Source organism: Camellia sinensis, chromosome 14, assembly GCF_055761805.1.
Source record: "Camellia sinensis isolate YWXY chromosome 14, ASM5576180v1, whole genome shotgun sequence".
NCBI lineage: Eukaryota > Viridiplantae > Streptophyta > Magnoliopsida > Ericales > Theaceae > Camellia > Camellia sinensis.
The window spans coordinates 88,443,235-88,465,588 of NC_138974.1; the positions used below are offsets into that span (position 1 = coordinate 88,443,235).

The window sequence follows — 22,354 nt, forward strand, 5'->3', positions numbered from 1 at the left end:
TTAAAAATTTATGAGAAAATAGATTTATTATAGGAAAAATTAGTGAAACACCATTCTCTAACTTTAGATAGTAGGAGAGGCTCAATATTTCAATATGTATTTTTTATTAGGTAAGGCCAATTAATAAAATTTCTTTGTAAAATCAAAGAAAATTTTGAAATTTCTCTATAAAAATTGAAATTTCTTTGTATCGAATTTTCTTTGTAAAATATTGAGGACCCCAACTATTATAAAAATATTATATGTTATTTATCTTATAAAATCTTAACATTAGAGATTTAAAAAAAACTCCCCTTTATTATATCACAAATCACCTTGTTTGGTTCTAATTTTCTGAATTCAATTTTTTAAAAATTGGATTTTGTTCATATTTTTATTTATTTATTATTTTTAGTAATTTTTGTGATATTTGAAGTGTTTTTTTCTTTTTAGATACATTTAATATAAATACAATTAAAAAATATAATATTTGTGAATTTTTTAAAAAAAAAAATCACTAAGTGCAAAAAAATATAAAAATTATCAAAATTTAATATATTTTCATATTATTATGTATTTATTATTTTTAAATATTTTTTATAATTATTTTATTTTTTAGATACATTTAAATTATATGTATTTAAAAAGTCAAAAATTTACTTAAAATATTTAAAAAATTTATTAAAAAAATTCAATTTTCAAAAATGAAAATTAGAGCTTGTTTGGGTATGCTATATAAGTACATTTTTTATCTTTTTATTTTTTTAAATCATATCATCCTTTACTTTTTTTTTTTACATCATTTTATAAAAAAATTAAAAAATATATTTATTTAAATAATTCCAAACAATTCCTCAAATTTAAACAAGGTGAATAAATAAATATACAACGAAACGAATCAACCTTGTTATGGGCCCAACTAGTCTAACTAACTATACTGTATCATTTCAGTTACATAACTGCACCACTCTCTCTCTCTCTCTCTCACCATGGCTACTCCTCTGCAACTCTCCCTCCTCCTCCTGACCTCCATCTTCTTCTCTCCCACAACAATCGTCACCGCCATTGACTCCCCTCCATCCTACTCTTTCCCTCTCCTCTCCCCCATCCTCTCCAATCTCGGCTTCCAACAACTCTCCTCGGCCGCCGCCTCTCTCTCCACCCCCACCCCCGCCACCATTTTCGCACCCACCGACGCTTCCCTCCTCATCTGCCCTTCCTGCTCCCTCCCTCTCCTCCTCCAAGAACACACCATCTCTGGTCTCTACACCCTCCCCCACCTCCGCAATCTACCTTTCGGCACCAAGATCGAAACCCTAGCTCCCAGGCACTGCATCACCATCACCGACGATGAAATCAGCGGCAAGGTATTCGTCGGCGCCATGGAGATCACCATGCCCGACCTCTATAACGATGGATATGTCGTCGTTCACGGCATCCAAGGTTTCGTCGCTCACCTCTCTCCGCTTTCCTGCAACATCGAGCGAATGAGTTCTCTCTCTTTCCCTTCTCCTCCGCCGTCTACGGCGGTGTTCTCTGATATGCCTCAGATGCTACAAGACGCTATGCTCCGCCTCCGCATCAGTGGATTCAGCGTGCTTGCTCTCTCGCTGAGAGTCAAATACTCGGAGCTCTCGGCCTTTACGGCTATGACGGTGTTTGCGCTCGATGATTCGTCGATCTTCGCTGGCGGACACTCGTACGTGTCCGATTTGAGGCTTCATATTGTGCCGAATAGACGGTTGATGGGAGCTGATCTGGAGAGTTTGGCGGCGGCGACGGTATTGCCCACGATGGAGAAGGGGGAGAAGCTGGTGGTGACCACCGCGAGCGGCGGAGGTCCGTTGGCGCCAATGAGAATCAATTACGCGAAAATCACGAGCTTTGATTTGATATACAACCTCAATATTGCGGTTCATGGAGTGTCAATGCCGTTTACGCATGTTAATCAGACGGATGGAGTGGATTCGAACAGGATCAGAGACTGCAAGCAGGATGATCTGGGTTCGAAGGTCGCCGCGAAATCTGGTATTTGTCAGATTGATACCCCATCGATGAAAATTGAACGGACGGTGGAGAATGAAGATCATCGTGGTTTGTGAGGTTTGTTTCCCCGGCATTGATTGGTTAGAAAATTAACTGTGTTCTCTCTCATACCTGGGTAACTCCTTGAAATTACTATTGAAAATTGATTTCTTTTTTTTTTGGGTGTGTTTACATATAATTAGCAATGCCATGTGATTTTTGGGTGGGTTTACATTGAAAATTGATTTCTTTTTCTGCTGGGACCTCCCGTGACTAGGCACTCCAGCAACAGCAACCCCAAGTGTCGCATGACACACTGACACACTGTCAGTAACTAAATTTTAAAAAAATAATAATAATTATTTTTTAACCATTCAGCAAGTACCCAGCACCCCCGAGGGTCCAACGCATTTTCCTTACATATAATGGATTCATTCTGTTGACAAATAGAAATGCCATGTAATTTTTCAATGTTTGATACTCTGGAGATTTTGCAGTAAGCATATGTAAATTTAGGATATTTGCATTATATCTTACTTTTCATATTTGCTTAAAGGATTATAATTAAAATTTAAAAAATAATAATAACAACTAAACAACACAAGATATAATTAAAAAATTTATACGTCATAATTAAAATAGTATCATAGGCAAATTATATTAATAGTCCCTATAGTTTAAGGCTCGTGCCACTTTGGTCCCTGACTTTTCAATTGTGATACATTTGATCCTAAATTTTAAATTTTGTTTCAAATAAAGACAATTGAAGATACCATTGTTCAATTTTAAGGATATTAGTAATGATTCAGACCCCACAACCCTCACTTACTTGTGATTAGTCCAAGTAAGAAAAAAAAAAAAAAAAATACAAACACATCATTGGTCCACATCACTGTAGGGGTGGTGGGGTCTCCCCAAAAGGGAGTCCCAAATATTTTCTTAAAAACAAAGTTGTCAATTTGATAAAATATAAACTAAGGCCTCGTTTGGGAACAGGCTAATTTAGTAACTTTTTGACTATTTGGCTAAAATATGAGCTAAAAAAAACTAATCGGCTTACTTGTTTTCATTTTTCAGAAAACAATTTTCAAAAAATTTTACTTTCTTATTTTCCATGTTTTTTTCTTTTTACTGAATTTTTTTTAATATTTTAAGCAATTTTTTTTATTTTTTAGACAAACCTAACATAAATACACCTAAAAAGTAAAAAAATTGTAAAAAAAATCTTTTAAAAATTCACTAACTACCAAAAATATAAAAAAAATACAAGAATTCAGTACATTTTTTGTATTTTTATGTATTTATTAATTTTTTAAAATATTTTTTCACAAATTTTTTACTTTTTAGAAACATCTAACTAAGATGCATCTAAAAAAAGTAAAAAAAAAATGTTTAAAATTTAAAAAATATTCACTAAAAACAAAAGAATACGAAAACTAAAAAACTCAATTTTCAAAAAACTTAATCCAGAAAATTCAAACCAAACACACTGAATATGTTTGGGATTAATTTTTAGCTTTTTATGAAAAGATGTGCCAAAAGTAGAGAAAAGAAAATCTTTGACTTTTTGGTATGGGTTGTTGTCTTTTTGATTTTTTTAGTGACTTTTTGACTTTTTGGCTAAAAAAGTCACTTGCCAAACGAGGCCTAATTGTCAAAAAAATATTTTTGAATTTTTAAAAATAATTTCTACACACCAAAGATAAAATTATATAAAATTGATAAATCTTTTAGACATTTATTTATTTATTTTATCAAATTAATTTTTATTATGTGTTTGGATGATAATCATGTAATGGGTGGTTGTTAGACTTTTAATGTGTAATCGACATATTTAATATATAAAATGTTTTTAGTTTTGGATTTTTGGATTTAATAAATTGGTTTAATAATTATATCAAAGTTATCGTCATATTTGACTTTTGGAAAAATAAAAACTAATTTAATGAAAATAAAAACAACCACCCATTATATGATTATCATCCAAACACATAATAAAAATTAAATTTGGTAAAAAAAAAATAATAAATGTCTAAAAAACTTATCAATCTTACATAATTTTATTTTTAGTGGATAGAAATAATTTTTAAAAATTCAAAAATATTTTTTTGACATTTATTTTTGTCAAATTAGTTTATATTTTATCAAATTGATGATTTTGTACTTGAAATTGAGCAATAGTATCTTCAATTATTCTTATTTGGAACAAGATTTAAAATTCAGAGTTAAATGTGTCAGAATTGAAAAATTAGAAACTAAAGTGATATAAGGCCCAAAGTATAGGGACCGTTAATGTAATTCGCCCTAATATCATAACTAAAGAAGATTGGTTATAACTGACGAAAAAAAAAATGACATAGCTTAAAGCAACATATAATGCGGGGTGTGTATAATAGAATTTCCCTTGCTTCAATCAAGATTTGCCATGTTATGTACCTTATATATACTAGTGGTTGGGCACATACGTTGCACGTGACACATGATTTTTCATCAATTATTAATACTGTAATTATGCGTATATCTTAAATTGGTATATGATATGCATACAAAGTATGCAGACTAGTATGGGTAAATTGATCTGTATTCAAAATACAATTAAGTAATAAATTAATGTATACTCAGTTGAAGAATTTAAATGATAAATGAGAAATTTTATAAATATAAATATTAATTTATAACTAGATTATTGAAATTACAATCTTATCTAAAACAATAAATAATAAATAAGTCTTTATATATATAATTATACAAATCTTTTTCTATCAACTTCCCACTTCAATTTTTTCATAATTCGTATATGTAATACAATTGAAGGTATAAAATAAATTGCACAATTACACAATTTAATTTTAATAGTTTATCTCATAATACAAATTTATTGAACCAACTATTGCATATTATGTGCATACTATTGATGTAATATTACATTAATAAAAATATATAATATATTTTATACATCAAGAGTTTTTGAGTTTCATTTTTTATGTCACAAATATCTTGCATGATGAAAAATATAACATTAGTCATTAGTAGACTTTCATTTATGTAGAAAATGTGTAATGGTTTTTTTAAGAAAATAAAATGATATTGTAACTTAATATTTCAATCGATATAGGAATTTTATAATTGTTTTTACGATATTTATAGATCTATACTTATAAGTGTTTGCAGAGTCACTTTCATGAAATTGTTAAGTTACATAATTTATTATGTCATCTGTAAGTAATCAGTATATGACAAAAATTGATCTAAATTTTTTATTTGATGTACTTACTTTTTGCATCATTGAGTTGCTGTAATAATATTTGAGCATTATTTATTTTTTTTTTCCTTGTAATTTGACTAAAATGTGTGCATGAGGTACATTGTTTTTCTTGAACTTCACAACGGATAAGACAACTCCTACTTCAACTCATCTAATTTTGCTTGGAGAGCATGTTATCTTCTGTAGTTTTTGTTTCACCATTTTCTTATTTTTTTTCTTGCCCATCATTATAACTCATTGCAATAAAAATATTTTGATAAGTAAGAGTTTGAGGCGATATTATATTGTTATGAATTTCAAAATTCATTTTTTCTCAATAATGTGATTTTTTTCTATGAGGGGGAAAAAAGTACAATTATTGTCGTGATGGAAGTATTTTGCAATGTCTTGATTTGTTAATGAAAGTGTTTGTTGTTTACACTTGTTTGTATGACATGTATTTATATATGTATTAAACATAAGTTGATAGGAGAATAATACAAAATTTCACAGTTTTTTTTCTAGCAAATATAACTATATTATTAAAGCGATACATGTTAGAAAATTAAAGTATCTAATGATAATATAGTATTACAGATTGACGATGTATAAATACAATTATATATAAAAATTACATTTATATATATATATTTTATATATTTATATACGACATTGACATATATAAGATATAATAAAAGTAACATGTGAAATCTTTTGTAGTAATATAATACAAGTAACAATGTGAAATTAATTATTCATAATTAAATGGGTAGTCATAATGTAAATGTTTAGTGTTACGTTTTTTGTGTGTATGCACCATCTTTTAATTAGATTATTAAATTCACATAAAAACTAAAAAGAATTTGTAAATAATTTCTGTAAAATTAAAAATTAGGGAAGAAAGATTTTTAAAAAAAGAGAAATTTATATTGTTTGGCTTGATTTGTTTTTTCAAACTTTTATTTTGAATTTTTTGATTTTGATTTGGTTGTCTTTGACACTGTTTTTTAATAACATTTTTATTTTCTTTTTAAATTCACTTAAGTTAATAATTTTTTATTTTTTTAATTTTACTTTTACATTTAGATATACTTATTAATATAAACAATAATGATTCATCCCTCTAATTTGGGAACTCTAATTGAGTACTAATGAGGTAGAAATTCAAAAAGAAAAAGAAAAAGAAAAGGAAAAACTAAAGCCTAAATATCACATCCATGAGTGGGGTCTACCCCCTAGAGCTCCTTTAGAGCTCATAGTTTCGAGCTCCAAAACATTTTTGTAATCTAAATACACTTACAAAATAATTTGTTGTATATTCTTTTTGAAAAAAATCATTAATATTAAATAATAATAATAACAAAAAATATATAATAAAAAAAAAATAAGTACATGTTTGAATTTATAATTTTTTTTTACCAATGTTTTACCTTTTAATTCTATTTAGATTGTTAGATATTGGATTTTTATGTAAAAGTATAATTTAAATATTAAATATGAAGAAATTTCAGTCTCTTTAATCACAAAAATTGAGAAAATATGAAAATTAAAAATTTTAAAAAAAGATTTAAAAAAATAAAACCAACGAAAGTAATTCTTGTTTAGAATTTTGACATCATACCGTGGTTATAAAAATATCATGTAAAATATTATAGTTCATAAAATATAATTTAAATAAAAATAAAGTATATAAAGATGACCTGCGAATTTTTGAGATGCAACACAAATATTTTTTTAAAAACGCATATGCTTTCCTCTATCTAGATTTACACAAATACTTACAATTTTAATATTCAACCAAAATTATTCACAATGATTTGATTCATGATGGACAATTGTAAATATTATGTAAATCAGTATAGAAGCAGACATAGAAAATAAGAAAGATTAATTATTTTTCGCTCTTCAATCATCATCAATGTAAAAAATAAGGAGATGACTTTTTTTTTTTTCTTTTTGATAAGAAAAGAAACGGTTTGTTTATATTTATATAGGATTCTTGAAAATAAATATATCATTTTTGAGTGTTCAACAACAAAAATAAATAAATAGTTGGTTTATATAGGACTTTTCATGATTTTTAGAGATCTGAGAGGGTAAAATTGAAGTTTAAAAAAAGCAAAAAATATAACAAACTTTTCACACTTTTATAATAATAGTAGATATATATTTGTTACAAAAGGAGTTTGTGGGATATAAATAAGTGATTTTAGATTTGCTCGCATAGACATTAGAGTTTCTAATGGTTTTGTTTAGGCTCTTGATGCTGACTACGGGTTTCTTTTCGATAAGGGTGAATTACACTAATGGTTATGTAGTTTGGTACTTGTGTCACTTTGGTTTTCAACCTTTCAATTGTGATACATTTGACCATGAACTTTGAACCTCATTCCAAATAAAGACAATCGAAGACAATCGAAGACACTGTTTTCTTTACAAACAAAAAAGACTCAATTTCAATGGTAAAGTCGTCAATTTAATAAAATATAAATTAATTTGACAAAAATAAATGTCCAAAAGTTATTTTTGAATTTTTAAAAATTATTTCTACCTATCAAAAATAAAATTATATAAAAATGATAAATCTTTTACATTTTTATTTTTTTACCAAATTAATTTTTAGTATGTCGTTTGGATGGTGATCATGTAATGGGTGGTTACTTTTGTTGATATTTTTGGATAGTTATCATGTAATAGATGGTTATTTTTGTTGTTAACAGATACTTTTGGATAGTTATCATGTAATGGATGGTTAGGTTTTTAATGTGCTATCAATATATTTAATATATGAAATATTTTTAGTTTTAGTTTTAATTTAATGAATTGATTTAATAATTATATCAAAATTGTTGCCATATTTGATTTTAAAAAAAATAAAAACTAATTGAATGAAAATAAATATAAAAAAATTAATTTAAAAAAATTATTCCTACTATCCCAAAAGATAAAATTATATAAAAATGATGTGTTTTTAATTTTTTTCACAAATTTAAGTTTTAGTTTCTTTGAAATTTTTTCTAAAAATAGATTATGAAAATCAAACTAAACAAACTTTATAACCAAGAAAGTGCCAGCATTATTCATTAAAAAGAAGTCCATTACATTTCAAATAACATACAAATTAACCAACACAAAAATAAATTGTATAACGACTTTGCTTTTGAAATGGACTATTTGTAAAGGAAACATCTTTAAATGTCTTTGTTTGGAATAAGATTCAAAATTTAAGATCAAATATATTATAATTGAAAGGTTATGGACCAAAGTGACACAAGTTTTAAACCACAACAACTATTAATGTAATTCGCTCTTTCAATAATTTGCGTATATATATTATTCTTTAAAAAAATTAAATTAATCTGATAATCATAGTCTTTTTATTTTATCATGTATATCTCCATAAAAAATTGATATTTTATTTTCAAAAATACATTTATTATTTATTTTTCTAAAGACAAACATAATAAAATTGAGAGGTTACGATTATCGAATTGATCTAATTTTTTTCTAGGAATAATATATATAGTGCCCTACAAAATAAACAAACATGCTCGTGGTAGGCCTCACGGGCATAGACAACATTCTACTGTCTAAATTTAAGACTAGAGAGAAGTAGATTCTATACATCAATTTCGTCTTACACTTAGGCTTATCAATGGTTAAAACTTATGGTTCAGGTAAATATGTCTTTTTGGCGTCATATTTCAACTCAACAAATATATAATAGGGTTTGGCTACTCTCCAGTTGAACTTTCAATTAGACCAGACAATTGAAGTTTCTTATCGGTAAGAGTCATTATACGGAGATCTCTTGTCAGTAGAAGTATATGAAAATATGACCTAGTCAAATTTTTTCAAATATTCTTATCGATTAAACTCTTTCGTTTAATGACTCTTACCGGTTAGAATCTTCCGTTTATAAATTCTTACCAATCAGCAAGGCCGGCCCTGAGTTATTAAAGGCTTAAGATGAATTTTTTAAATTGGGCCCTTCATATATCATTAAAAAAAAATTGTTTGGATAAAACAAAAAGGATAAAAATTTATTTCTATTGCATTATAATTTAACAAAATTTAGTTAATAAATATATATATGTATATATATATATATATATATAATTAGCAAGTTAAGGTTGACTATTTTTCAACATGAATCCAAGTAAAACACGACTCAATGACATGAATTATTAGTTATATATTTTAATGTTCATTAAGGCATGCCATGACATACTTTTAATCTTTTATTTAACTTCATCTAACTGAATAAAAAAATATGCAAAATAATAATTAAGGCTAATATCTTTTTTTCATTTAAGATATGTATTTTTGTGTTACCTATTTTAGAGTCAATCTAGAAAAAAAAAATATAATAATAAGGTACAATTTTTTTAATTAGAAAAATGCAATTGAATTAAAATCAAACATTCTATGATAATTTCATTTAGTAGAAATAAATTTTATAACATTCAACTTATGGGAAAAATTTTAATCTCTCCATACACTTGCTAAGTTATTTTTAACTAAAAGCGAAAGTTTTCATATTAAATATCAATCGGACACGAATCAAAATAACACTATACGATAACATGAAAATAACTGAATTAAGCTAATATTGAAGTAAATATGAAATAATACATGATACACTTCCCTAGTTGGGGGCCCTAAATTTTGTTTAAAATTGGGGGCCCAAGGCGACCGCCTTAGTCGCCTCACCCCAGGGCCAGCCTTGCCAATCAGAGGTTTCAACTATCTGATCCAGTTAAAATTTTAACTGGAGATAAGTCATTCACAATATCATACCACTTAGAATTGCACGTAGTGCCATTTTGAAAAATATGTTATACATTTAGATATTATATCATGTCTTTAAAAAATTATAAACAATGATATCATCTTCAATCCTATATTCTATAGCCCACCATCAGACATTGCTTGGATAGGAGTAGGGTTGTGTTGTAACGTCTCGAAATAATTACAATAAGATCAACCCAATAAAGATACTCTAACACGGTGTATGAATCTTAACAGAGTTATGAAGTGAATGCATATGCAATGCTCATGTCAAAACATTTTATATCTCTTTTTAAAACCATGCTATGCCAAGTTTACATATCAAATTTATGAATTCATTTCTTTTACAATAGAAAATAGGGCAGTGGATACAATACTGAGAATCTCTAGAACGTGTCTGCAAGTAGGCTACAAGCACTACCAATTTGTCATTTTTACTAGTATTAACCGGAAGGCTCGACACTTAACCGCGTGGGTTTCTGGACTTTCACCAAGGACATACAGATCAATATAATACCACAATTACACTCCTACCCAGATTTACCAAGGTATTCACCATTTTTTCTCAAAACGACGACAATTCCAATGTGTTAAATATGTTACAATGCTCAATTCAAATGGATGAAAAAATAGTTTCAATTCACTTAATTCTCATACAATTTTTACAAACGATCATAGTTATCCTCCACCGATAGCCCAAACAGATATCTCTAAACAAATAATTAATTTTCAACATAGATATACTTTCCAATATTTCTAAGTAGGGGCGATAATTTATATCCAACTCCACCACCATCATCATCAGTGTTACAATTCTATAAAACCAACATCAATTTCATTTCTCTGTACAAAATCAAAATTTAACAATTTAGGGCAAAATCCCTATTTTCTTTAAAAAATCAATCCCTATGGGTAAAATTTATCATTTAGCTCAACCCAATCATTTTTAACCAGCCACAATCATATATAAGAGCTCAATTTGAAACCTCTCTTTTGATTTCAAAGCCAAACCTTAGGTTTTATCCAAATTTCCCCCAAATCACTATCTTGTTTAGAAAAATGGTCAAAGTAATCCCTACCTCAAAGACAAGAACCAAGTAAATCAAGAGTTGAAACTTGACGAAGTCGAAAACGAACTTTGCTCCGATCGAAACGAAGCTCTAGGTGAGCTCCACCTTTTTAACTAAGGAACTAGGGTGGAGAAATTGGTGGATCAAAGTGTATTTGGGCCAAATAATCAAGAACTAGAGAGAGAGGAAAGAGATCTGCGAATTTGAAGTGTTTAGAGAAAGAGAGAGAGAGAGATGTGAAAAAGTGATCCAAAAAGGTGACTTTACAAACTGATATACGCGTAGACCACTCGAGCGTAGAAATGGTCGCTTGACCGACCAAACATAATAAATAATACCGCTCGAGCAAAGAACACCACCCTCTAGTACTTTTGTAGGCTTGCAAAAGTACTGTAAAAGTACTGGGAGTTCCCAAAGACCGCTTAAGCTCAAGAATGACAGCTCGAGCCAAGACTGCTCAAGGGCAAGAAGGATCACTTGAGCTATAACACCACCCTCCTAGTACTTTTGCAGACTTGCAAAAGTACTGAGAGTTCATATGGACCACTCGAACGACAAAAAGACCGCTCGAGCAAAGATGCCAAAATCTAGGTTGACTTTCTTTTGAAAAACAAGTTGCCAATCTATTCCAAACACGACAATGATACTCTAATAGCCAAACTCAAGATGAACAAGGACATAAACAATGATACAAGACAAGATATCACGAATCCAAAATAAGAAATGGGTTGGGTCAAATCCGGAATCGTTATATGTGTAGAATACCGCCCAATTCGCTAAAACCATATCGATCTGCATCAATCCGCACCGCTCTATCCGCTAACCGTGGTTTAAACTTTAAAATTTATAAACTGCTTTTGACACCGCTCCGCTTCGCTATAGTTAATACATATATATTTTTCAACCTATAATGAAATATCAAAATAAAAATAAGTGTGAGAAAGATTTAATATGTGAAATTTATTACAAATTAATAGTTATATATATGAAAAATATTATGTAAAATTAGTTTGTGTTATAATATATATATATATATATATAATATTATGCAAATTAGTGTTATATATTATACAAACGCTTAATAATTGGTTAGAATATTTTTCAATTCGCCAAACCGTCCAAAATCATAATTTGTCAATCTACTAATTCGCCATTCGGTTTATAATTTTACTATATAATTGCCTGAACTACACCATGTACACCCTTAGATAGGAGTGAACACTATAAAAAGAAATTGCAAATTGGTAAAGAACCTATTTTGAATAATCAAGGAAAATTTTTCAGTATGCAATGCACACCGTGTAACAACCCTCGCCACTGTTTACCGATTAACCACTGATTACTGCTAAACTGAGACTGATTATGATTGGTAACTGAATTGATTGAAGTACTGAACTAACTGACTGAAATCTGGAACTGAATTGATTAAGTATATCTGTTTAATTGTGTGTCTATCTGTTGACTGTTTGATTATCTGTTCATGCCTTTGTGTTTAAATTGCGAATTGAAGGCTTTATCGGCGGCCGAATCTGAAATTGATTGATGATTTGTGATCCTTAAAATTTATATGATTTTATGGCGTATTTATCTAAAATGTGATTTGGTATGATTAAATTAGATTAAAATAAGCTTAATGTCAAGAGTTGGCGTAATTATCATTTTGCCACATGAGTGGCCCACTACCTAGACTATATTTGAGCCTCACAACACTTTAACAAAACATTTCATCAGTCCATTTCTTGTTCTTACCGACTTGAGAGAGTGAGAGGTAAGAAAGCTTGAGTTCTTCACAATTTGGCTTAGAGTCTTGTAGAGATTGAAGGATTCTTACATATTGAGCCCTAGACTTGTAATTAAGGAACCTAGGTATGAATTTCATCCTCCTTATTGTGTATTTAAGTTCCTTCTAGCATGGATCATGGTAGTTTAAAGAGTTAAGTCAAGAATTGGTTCAATAGTGTTGAATTAGAGCTCAATTGTTGCATGCATGTATATGTATTGGAGTTTTGAGGTTGTAGCCCATAATTCCTCGCAGGCATGTCCATGTTTTGAGAGTAGACCATGATTTCATCATGTTTTTGTAAGAGTTAGCTCATTTGAGCTTGTATTGAAGCTTTGAATTGGTTAGATTCATACATGTTTGCATGTTTTTCATAATCTTGAAAGTTGGTTTGAAATTGAGTTGTTTGAAACACCCTTGGGCTTGATTTTACAATTGAGCTTTGGAATCATGTTAAACTATGAGTTTTGGGATGTTTTCTGGAAAATTGGCTCAAGATGATCGAAATTTATGTTTTAAAACTTGGATTTGAGCTTGAGGTTCAAATCTGGGAATTCCAGATTTTGAACTCACGCTTGAGCGGGGTGACTGGCGCTCGAGCGTGAAATTCGTGCTCCCAGTACTTTGCACTGTTTTGAATTCCGCTCGAGCGGAATAATTGACGCTCGAGCGGGACATTGTGTCTCATGCTCGAGCGGGTGTCGAGCGCCCAATCGAGCGTGATTTTCACCTTTCCAGCACTTTTGACTGTTTTGCAGAACGCTCGAGCGGGTAAGTCTACGCTCGAGCGGAAACTTTTGTCTGCATGTCCGCTCGAGCGGAGTAATCTACGCTCGAGCGTGACTCCTGTTTTCTGAAAATTCTGAAAATACTTTTAAAGGGCATCTTTGCATTCTCATCTCATCCTAGGCATTCTTAGGCCTAGTTTAAGACATCTTAATGAGGATATAGAACACACCAAAGCAAATTAGGGATTAAGTTATTATCTTTCCCAACTGTGGAGCTTAGTGTGTGTTCAATCTGTAACTGTGTAGGGTTGGCGACTGGGGACGCGCTCTAGCTTTACTGTAGCCCAAAACTCTGTGAGTAACAACTGTGTAAAGATATGTTCAAAATGATTATCTTCTGAACAATTGAACTGTACTGCTTTCTGAACTAATACTGTAAATTAAATGAATGTATATCCTATATTCTGAACTGTATTGTGGCATCCTTAGCAACTACTGTTTACTGTTACTATTACAGAGATCTTTGTCGGCTCCCTTGTTGGAACCACTACTGTTTACTGACCGATGGCCATCATTTACTGTTCGGTCTTTTAAGACCTACTGTTTACTGTACTGTTATGCTAATGGATGTACCACATATGACTGAATGACTGATATACTGAATTAACAAACTGTTTTCATTACTGTAAGGACATTCATTCTTAACCTCCTTACGCATTACGTTATTCACTGGGCCTTAGCTCACTGCTCATATATATATGTAGGTGTACAGGCACCAAACTGTGGTTAGAAGCGTCGGGGTAAGCTCCAATTTTGTCAAGCCAACCACAGTGCCTCACTGCGAGGTTCCGAGCCTGTCAAGCTATGGCTTAGGGGTGCTTTAATTTCTCCCGTTTGTCCCTGTAACTGTTTTGTAAACTGTATAGACTGTTACTGTACTGTTTGATAGGGATTAGGTCCCTGAACTGAATGATTGTTAATATGTACATACTGTTCTGTACTGTTCATATATATGTGTATGAAAAGTCTTTTTGGCATACAGACTGTCACAGCTCATTGGACATTATTTATTTACTGTTTTGGCTTCCGTTATGCCCTTATACTCTGTTTTACTGTAGTACTGTTAAGCAGGCCTTCGGTAATCTTGGATTACTGGCCGGTTACAGTGCTAAACCCATAGGGGCGGGTTTGAGTCGTGACAGAGTGGTATCAGAGCGATACTTACCACGAGTTATACCGCACACACGTGTCCAAATGAGCTATAGGATATCCTAGAAAAGCGATTAGGGCATTACATGAGCATGAAAAGTGTGTGTGGCTATGACATGACTGAATAGTGCTAATGTGATAAACTGTTTAAGTATGCAACTGCTTATGTTTAAAATTGCTTTAACTGCTTATAGCGAAATGGATAATACAAGAACTGCAAATGAACCTGAATCCTCATCCTCTGAGGCAAGAATGGCAAGACTGGAAAGAATGATGGAACTAATAATTGAAAGACTAGATCAACAACAGAATCAACAGCCCCCACCTCCTCCTTCGGTACAGCCGGAACAGAATGTGAATGTTAATGATGGGGACATAATTGCTCTCACCCATAAGTTCAGCAAAATGAAACCGCCATCCTTCCAGGGAGGCCTTGAACCGTTAAAAGCTGAAGCATGGGTTCTCGAGACAGAAAAATTGTTTGAGGTCTTCCGTGCTCCGAAGCACATAAAGTGCTATTGGCCACCTTTACTCTGCAAAAAGAAGCCAGAATGTGGTGGATACTTATCCGTGATGACAACACTGTAATGACTTGGGCTCAATTCAAAGGAGCTTTCTTTGAAAAGTACTTCCCTCAGTGTGTTAGGGACAGAAAAGTAACTGAATTTGAACAGCTGAGACAGGGCACAATGTCCGTTGCTGAATAAGAAACAAAGTTCACCGAGCTTGCTAGATATGCACCACATATGGTTGACACTAACTACAAGAAGGCCAGAAAGTTTGAAGGCGGACTTAATGTTGCAATACTCGACAGAATAAATGTTCTGAAATTACCGAATTATGTAAATGTTCTTGACCGAACCTTGATGGCTGAATCGAACATCGAGGCACTGAAAACTGAAACACCAGCGTCTGAATGGCTTGGTAAAAGGCAGGGTTTTAAATTCAAGAAAGGCAAGCATAACCCATTGAACAAAAACATAATACGGGGTCAACAACTAGCCCCAGCCAAGGGAGTGGTTTCATACCACCCTGTCCTGAGTGTGGCAAGAAGCACAAAGGGATCTGTTACAAAATATATGGAGCCTGTTACAGGTGTGGCAAGGTGGGCCACATGGTTAAAGACTGCCCCTCTGCTCCACAAGCCAAAGTAAATGCCCTACGGGCTTACATTTTCCCAAGCTATTACTTGGGTACAACAAAAGAAGAGTTTTAACTCTATTACAAGTAAAGCCCTCAGCTGGAGTTTACATTTAACAACAAAAATAAACCGATAAAATGGGGTCTTCAACTCCTAAACCTCCCAAGCTAAGATCTTGGAGGCGGCATCTCACCTGTACCTGAAAAATGATATCCCAAATAGGGTGAGTCAAAGTCTAGTAGAGATATGCTAAATCAAATATGAGAAATAACTAAAACATTAACATTCGATAAATTGTTAACACTTATAAACCAACTTATACAATTTCCATAACCAATCAACGTTTACATCATATTCGATTCAATTAACTCATTGATGTAGCTCAATATTATCCAAACTGTTTATAAATGAGACTACAACTCATGTATCAACACTTCAAGAACAGACGTCATTCGATACTTCCGTTCACTTACCATTTTACAGAACTACGTCTGAGGGAACCAGCACCCAAATATATATAAGGTTTCGGAACTTTCACCCTGGACACTCCGGCCAACTTAGTTATCAATGGAGTCCATCCCCTATCTCATCCCACACAATGGAGCACATCCCCTATCTCCTCACAAACAAGATACATATACAATGTATTTAATACGTTGTCATATACAATGACCAATTAAATCACATATTCAATGACATATTCAATCACGTCGTCATATTCAATGACATATTCCCATTTGATTAGTTCCAATTTACCTAATCATCATGCAGTTTCTACAACAATCATGGCTGTTCTCCACCGATAGCCCAAAACAGTTATATCTAAACAGATAAATAAATTTCTCAACAGATAATTTATTACATTTTCCATAGGTGAGTGATTTATCGATCCAACTATACCATTCAATCACAGTTTCCTCTAATTTCATGATTCTCCAACCAATTTCACATTTCCACATTTATTTTACTATTTATACAAAATAGTCATTAAATTTAAATTAGGGTATTTTTCCCTTTTCCTCAAATTTCAACCCTAAGGCTCAATTTCATCAATTACACACAAGTAACCCCATTTTCAAGACCTCATAGACACATGGAGCCCACAAATATAAAACCCCTCTTTCACAACTTCAAACTCAAACCCTAACTTTCACCCAACGTCCCATAACCCACCATTTATACAAAAGAACCAACATTTATGTTAAAACTCATAATAAAGAGTAGTTTATCCCTACGTCAAATGGAGAAGCTCAAAGGAGAAGGAGAAGTAAACTCAAGATGCTCCAAATCCACACTTTTTCGAATCAAAGTGAAGCCCACGCAATGCTCCACCCTTTTTACAAAGGAAGTAGGGTAGAGACACTCTAGATCAAGTGTATTTGTAGAGAGAGAGAGAGTTTAGAGAGAGGCAGCCGAATTTAGGGTTCGGAATGAAAAGGAGATGAAAAAGTGATGTGGAAACCCGCTGCTGCGAACTAATATACACAGGGCTCGCTCGAGCGAAGGAGTGGTCGCTCGAGCGACCAGACACATAAGGACCTCGCTCGAGTGCAAGAATCGTCGCTCGAGCGAACAATGAGAAGCTTCAGGTCTGAACCAACGCAGACGCACGTTCGAGTGCAAGAAAGCTCCCTCGAGCGAAGAGACACAAAACACAAGGCTCGCTCGAGCGCAAGAAAGCTCGCTCGAGCGGGAACTGCGTCTGAAAGAGAAACCTGAAGACTCACAATACTCGCTCGAGCGCACAAGTCCTCGCTCGAGCGAAGAAGCAAATACCCAAGGCTCGCTTGAGCGCAAAAAGCCTCGCTAGAGCGAAGAAGCCAAATCCTGGGCATCAACCATTTGTTCTAACTCACAACCAACCTGTTCCAAACTCACCCAACTCATCCCAAAACTCAATTACAAAGAATCAAAGGATGGAAACGAGATACAGACAACAACATCCAACCACGGAACTTGAGTTCGGAATATAGTAAATGACAGGGAAAAAACCGGGATCGCTATAACTTCCCCCTTTTAAAGAATTTCGTCCCCGAAATTTTATACAAGTTACAAAATTATGCTTATCTCAATTTTCAATATGATTACAATACACAACTTACTGGCATGATCCACTACCGATCATTCTATTTCTTCTCGAGAGAACCACTTTACAAAATATAGCTCATTATGCACTATCAACATGCATCCTTTCAAAATTCAACTAATCTCAACACATATATCTTGTGCTTTCCAAAACATATTCAATGTTTACAACAACTTTATATTTTCGAAACTCAAATAACATATGCAATGTTCAAATTCAACTCGTGTTTCCGAAACATACTCAACATTCATACTACTTTCATAATCTCAGAACATATACAATAATTTATAACCCAAAACATATACAATGTTTTTATAGTTCATTAACAAAACAGAATTATCCACATAAACTCAAATACCCACAAATAGGTCTGGATATTTCTCTCGGACCTCCAACTCACGTTCCCAAGTGGCCTCCTCAATCTCGTGATGTTTCCACAATACTTTGACCAAGGGAATTGTCTTGCCTCGCAAGACTTGGTCCCGTCTATCCAAGGCTCGCAACGGTCTCTCCTCATATGATGCATCCTCATCAACCTCTAAGTCGGTCCAATCCAATACATGTGATGGATCCGACTCATATTTCCGAAGCATACTAACATGAAACACGTCATGCACTCCGAACAGTTGCGGCGACAATGTTAAACGGTAGACAACCTCCTCAATCCTCTCAAGGATCTCGAAAGGGCAAATAAACCGAGGAGATAACTTCCCACTCTTCCCAAACCTTATCAAACCCCGCCTAGGTGATATTTTCAGAAAGACGTGATCACCACCTCAAATGGCAAATGTCTCCTCCTGCGGTCAGCATAACTCTTCTGGCAACTCTAGACTATAACTAGCCTCTTACGGATAAGTGCCACTTTTTCCGTCGTTTTTTGCCCCAACTCTGGACCCAATAAAGGTGCATCACCCACTTTGGCCCAACACACTGGAGATCTACATGGTCGGCCATACAAGGTCTCAAACGGTGCCATGCCAATACTCAATTGGAAACTGTTATTGTCAACAAACTCCATTAAGTGTAAGTGTCTCTCTTACGACCCCTTAAAGTCAAGGATACAGCCTCGAAACATATCTTCAAGGACCTAAATAGTATGCTCGGACTGTCCATCAGTCTGAGGATGGTAAGCCGTGCTAAAAGTTAATCTAGTGTCCAAGGCACTCTACAAACTCTGCCACAACCTAGTAGTAAAATGCGGATCTCTATCTGAGACGATCGACACTGGGACCCCGTGCAACCTGACTATGTCCCTTATATACAAGTTAGCAAGATGATCTACCGAATCTCTCACGCACATAGGAATAAAGTGTGCTGACTTAGTCAACCGGTTAACCGCCACCCATATGGTATCACTACCCTGTTGAGTCCTCGAAAGACCCACGACAAAATCCATTGTGACGTGCTCCCATTTCCATTTGGCTATAGGTAAGGGTTGCAACAAATACGCTGGCCTCTAATGCTTGGCCTTCACTTGTTGACAAGTAAGGCATTTTGACACAAACACCGCCACATCTTTCTTCATACCTCTCCACCAAAACTGGCGACTCAGATCATAACACATCTTCGTGCCTCCTAGATGCACCGCAAGGCGTAAATGGTGAAACTCTCGGAGTACTTCCTCTCAGCAAGACTCTGGCACAAACAAATGGTCTCGGTACCTCACACTCAGGTCGGGATACACAGTCAAACCTTTCTCTACCTTCCCACTAAAGATCTTCTCCCGGAGGGATTCTACCTCGAAGTCACCTTTTTGTGCCTCTAACACTCGATTCACAAGTGTAGGTTGTGCAACTACAGAAAACAAGGCTGCAGATTCAACAGACTCACTCAGATGCAAGTCAAACTCGCCAAGAACACCCAACATCTCCCATTCTCGGATAGCAATACAAGCCGCATCACTAATAGACTTCCTACTTAGGGCATCAGCCACAACATTGGCCTTCTCCAGATGATAATGCAACTCGAAGTCATAATCTTCTATGAACTTCATCCACCTCATCTGCCTCAAATTCAAGTCCTTCTGTGTAAACAGATACTTTAGGCTCTTATGAGCCGAGAACACCTCGAATCTCTCACCATAAAGATAGTGTCTCCAAAACTTCAAGGCAAATATCACAACTGCTAGGTCGTGAGTAGGGTAGTTTTTCTCGTGTGTTTTCAATTGACGTGAGTCATAAGCCACTATTTTCCCTTCTTGCATCAATACACAATCTAAACCCTCTCGTGAGGCATTACAATACACTGTATAACCCAAACGTCTCTCCGAAATAATCAAGACTGGAACGATGGTAAGTCTAACTTTGAGCTCTTGGAACGACTTTGCACAAGTCTCACTCCACATAAATTTTACCCCTTTCCGCATCAATCTAGTCAAAGACGAAACTAGCCTGGAGAAATTCTTCACAAATTGACGGTAATACCCGGCCAACCCCAAGAAACTACGGATCTCAAAGACATTCTTAAGTTGTGCCCAATCCTGCACCGCCTCTATCTTGGATGAATCTACAGTCACCCCTTCTTCGGATACCACGTGACCTAAGAATTTAACCTCTCTTAGCCAGAACTCACACTTTCCAAACTTAGCATACAGCTTATGGGCTCTAAGCAAATCAAGCACCACTCGCAAGTGTTCCCCGTGCTCCTCCTCAGAAGGTGAATAAATCAGAATGTTATCCACAAAGATGGCTACGAATCGGTCTAAAAACTCTCAAAAAATCCAGTTCATCAGATCCATGAACACAGTCGGTGCATAGGTGAGCCCAAAAGGTATCACCAGAAACTCATAATGGCCATACCGCGTACGGAATGTCGTCTTCGGGATATCCTCCTCCCTGACCCTCAACCGATGGTAACCTGATCTCAAGTCTATCTTAGAGAAACAATGGGATCCTTTCAACTGGTCAAACAAATCATCTATACGAGGCATATGGTACTTGTTCTTAACCGTAGCCCGGTTCAATTTTCGGTAATCAATGCAAAGTCTCAAAGCCCTATCTTTCTTCTTAGCAAAGAGGGTCGGTGCTCCCCAAGGCGAAGTACTAGGGCGAATAAAACCCTTATCTAGTAACTCTTGGAGTTGAATCTTCAACTCACTCAACTCGGCTAGGGCAAAACGATACGGTGCCATAGAAATCAGTATTGTGCCAGGCACTAAGTCAATAGAGAACTCGATCTCTCGATGGGGTAGTAAACTAATAAGATCCTCGGGAAAGACATCCGAGTACTCATAAACCACTCTTGGCAACTCAGTCCTGACCTCATCACACTCACTACTCATAAAGCTAGCGAGAAGACAACAAAGCTCACTCCGCCCTCGCGGATCATACATTGGTGGTAAGACTCTACCAACCCAATCTCCCAAGAAACGAAAACAGTCCCCATTCAAGGTACATACAGTAACCCTCTGACAGTAGCAATCTATAACAGCCCGGTATGACGATAACCAGTCCATACCGAAAATCACATCAAACCCAGACATATCCATCACTACAAAAGAGAATGGAAGCCGGCGATCGGCGACCTCTATATCACAACCTCGCCACCCTCATTTCAGAACCATCTCGCCCCCAATAGGTGATACAACACAAATAGGAGATGCTAACTGCGCCAACTCCAATCCCAAAATAGATGCAAATGCAGAAGATATAAAGGAATGGAATGCACCCGTATCAATTAACACATTAGCAACCGAGTTGCAAAATAAGAAGGTACCTCTCACAACAGATGGAGCCGGTACAAGATTCGGCGCAGTAACAGCATACATGCGCCCTGTAGGTCTCTGGTCTACCTGCTCACCCCTTGGAGCATATGACTGCTGCACAGATTGAGCCAAAGAGGCTCTCTAATTAGCCCTCGAGGCCTGTACTGACTGCGCTGGCTAGTGACTCTGTGTCTGTCTCGAGCCAGACGCACCAGCTGTGCCACCCAACTGCGGGCAAAACCTCTTCAGGTGCCCCGCCTGCCCACACTGATAACAAGCAAGCAGCTGGCTTCTGTTCTGACTCTGGTCCTGAGAACGGGCCGAAGATGATGCTGTACACTGCCCTCCTCCCTTCAGTAGGCAAGTTGGAGACTTGTGGCCCAACTGATCACATTTAAAACAGGTGATGTCTCTCTAACCGCCTCTCCCAGAACTCGAACTCGGTACTGGACAGGTAGACCTCGACTGCACTCCCTGAGACTGCTGAGGGTTAGAACCCCTCTGCCTCTTACCGTCCCCCTAGCCATCTTGACTCCTCCTAGAGCCCCTTATTCTCTCCTCCTCTACATGCATAATAGTCTCAAGATGGGCAGCAGCC

General features: G+C 34.5%; 1 protein-coding gene across 1 annotated transcript; it reads left to right on the top strand.

Annotated features, from left to right (window-relative positions):
• Positions 1 to 968: 968 nt before the first annotated feature.
• Positions 969 to 2,081, top strand: LOC114308807 (putative fasciclin-like arabinogalactan protein 20). The gene has a single exon (XM_028254476.2). The coding sequence runs from the start codon at positions 969 to 971 to the stop codon at positions 2,079 to 2,081; it is 1,113 nt and encodes a 370-aa protein (XP_028110277.2).
• Positions 2,082 to 22,354: the final 20,273 nt, after the last annotated feature.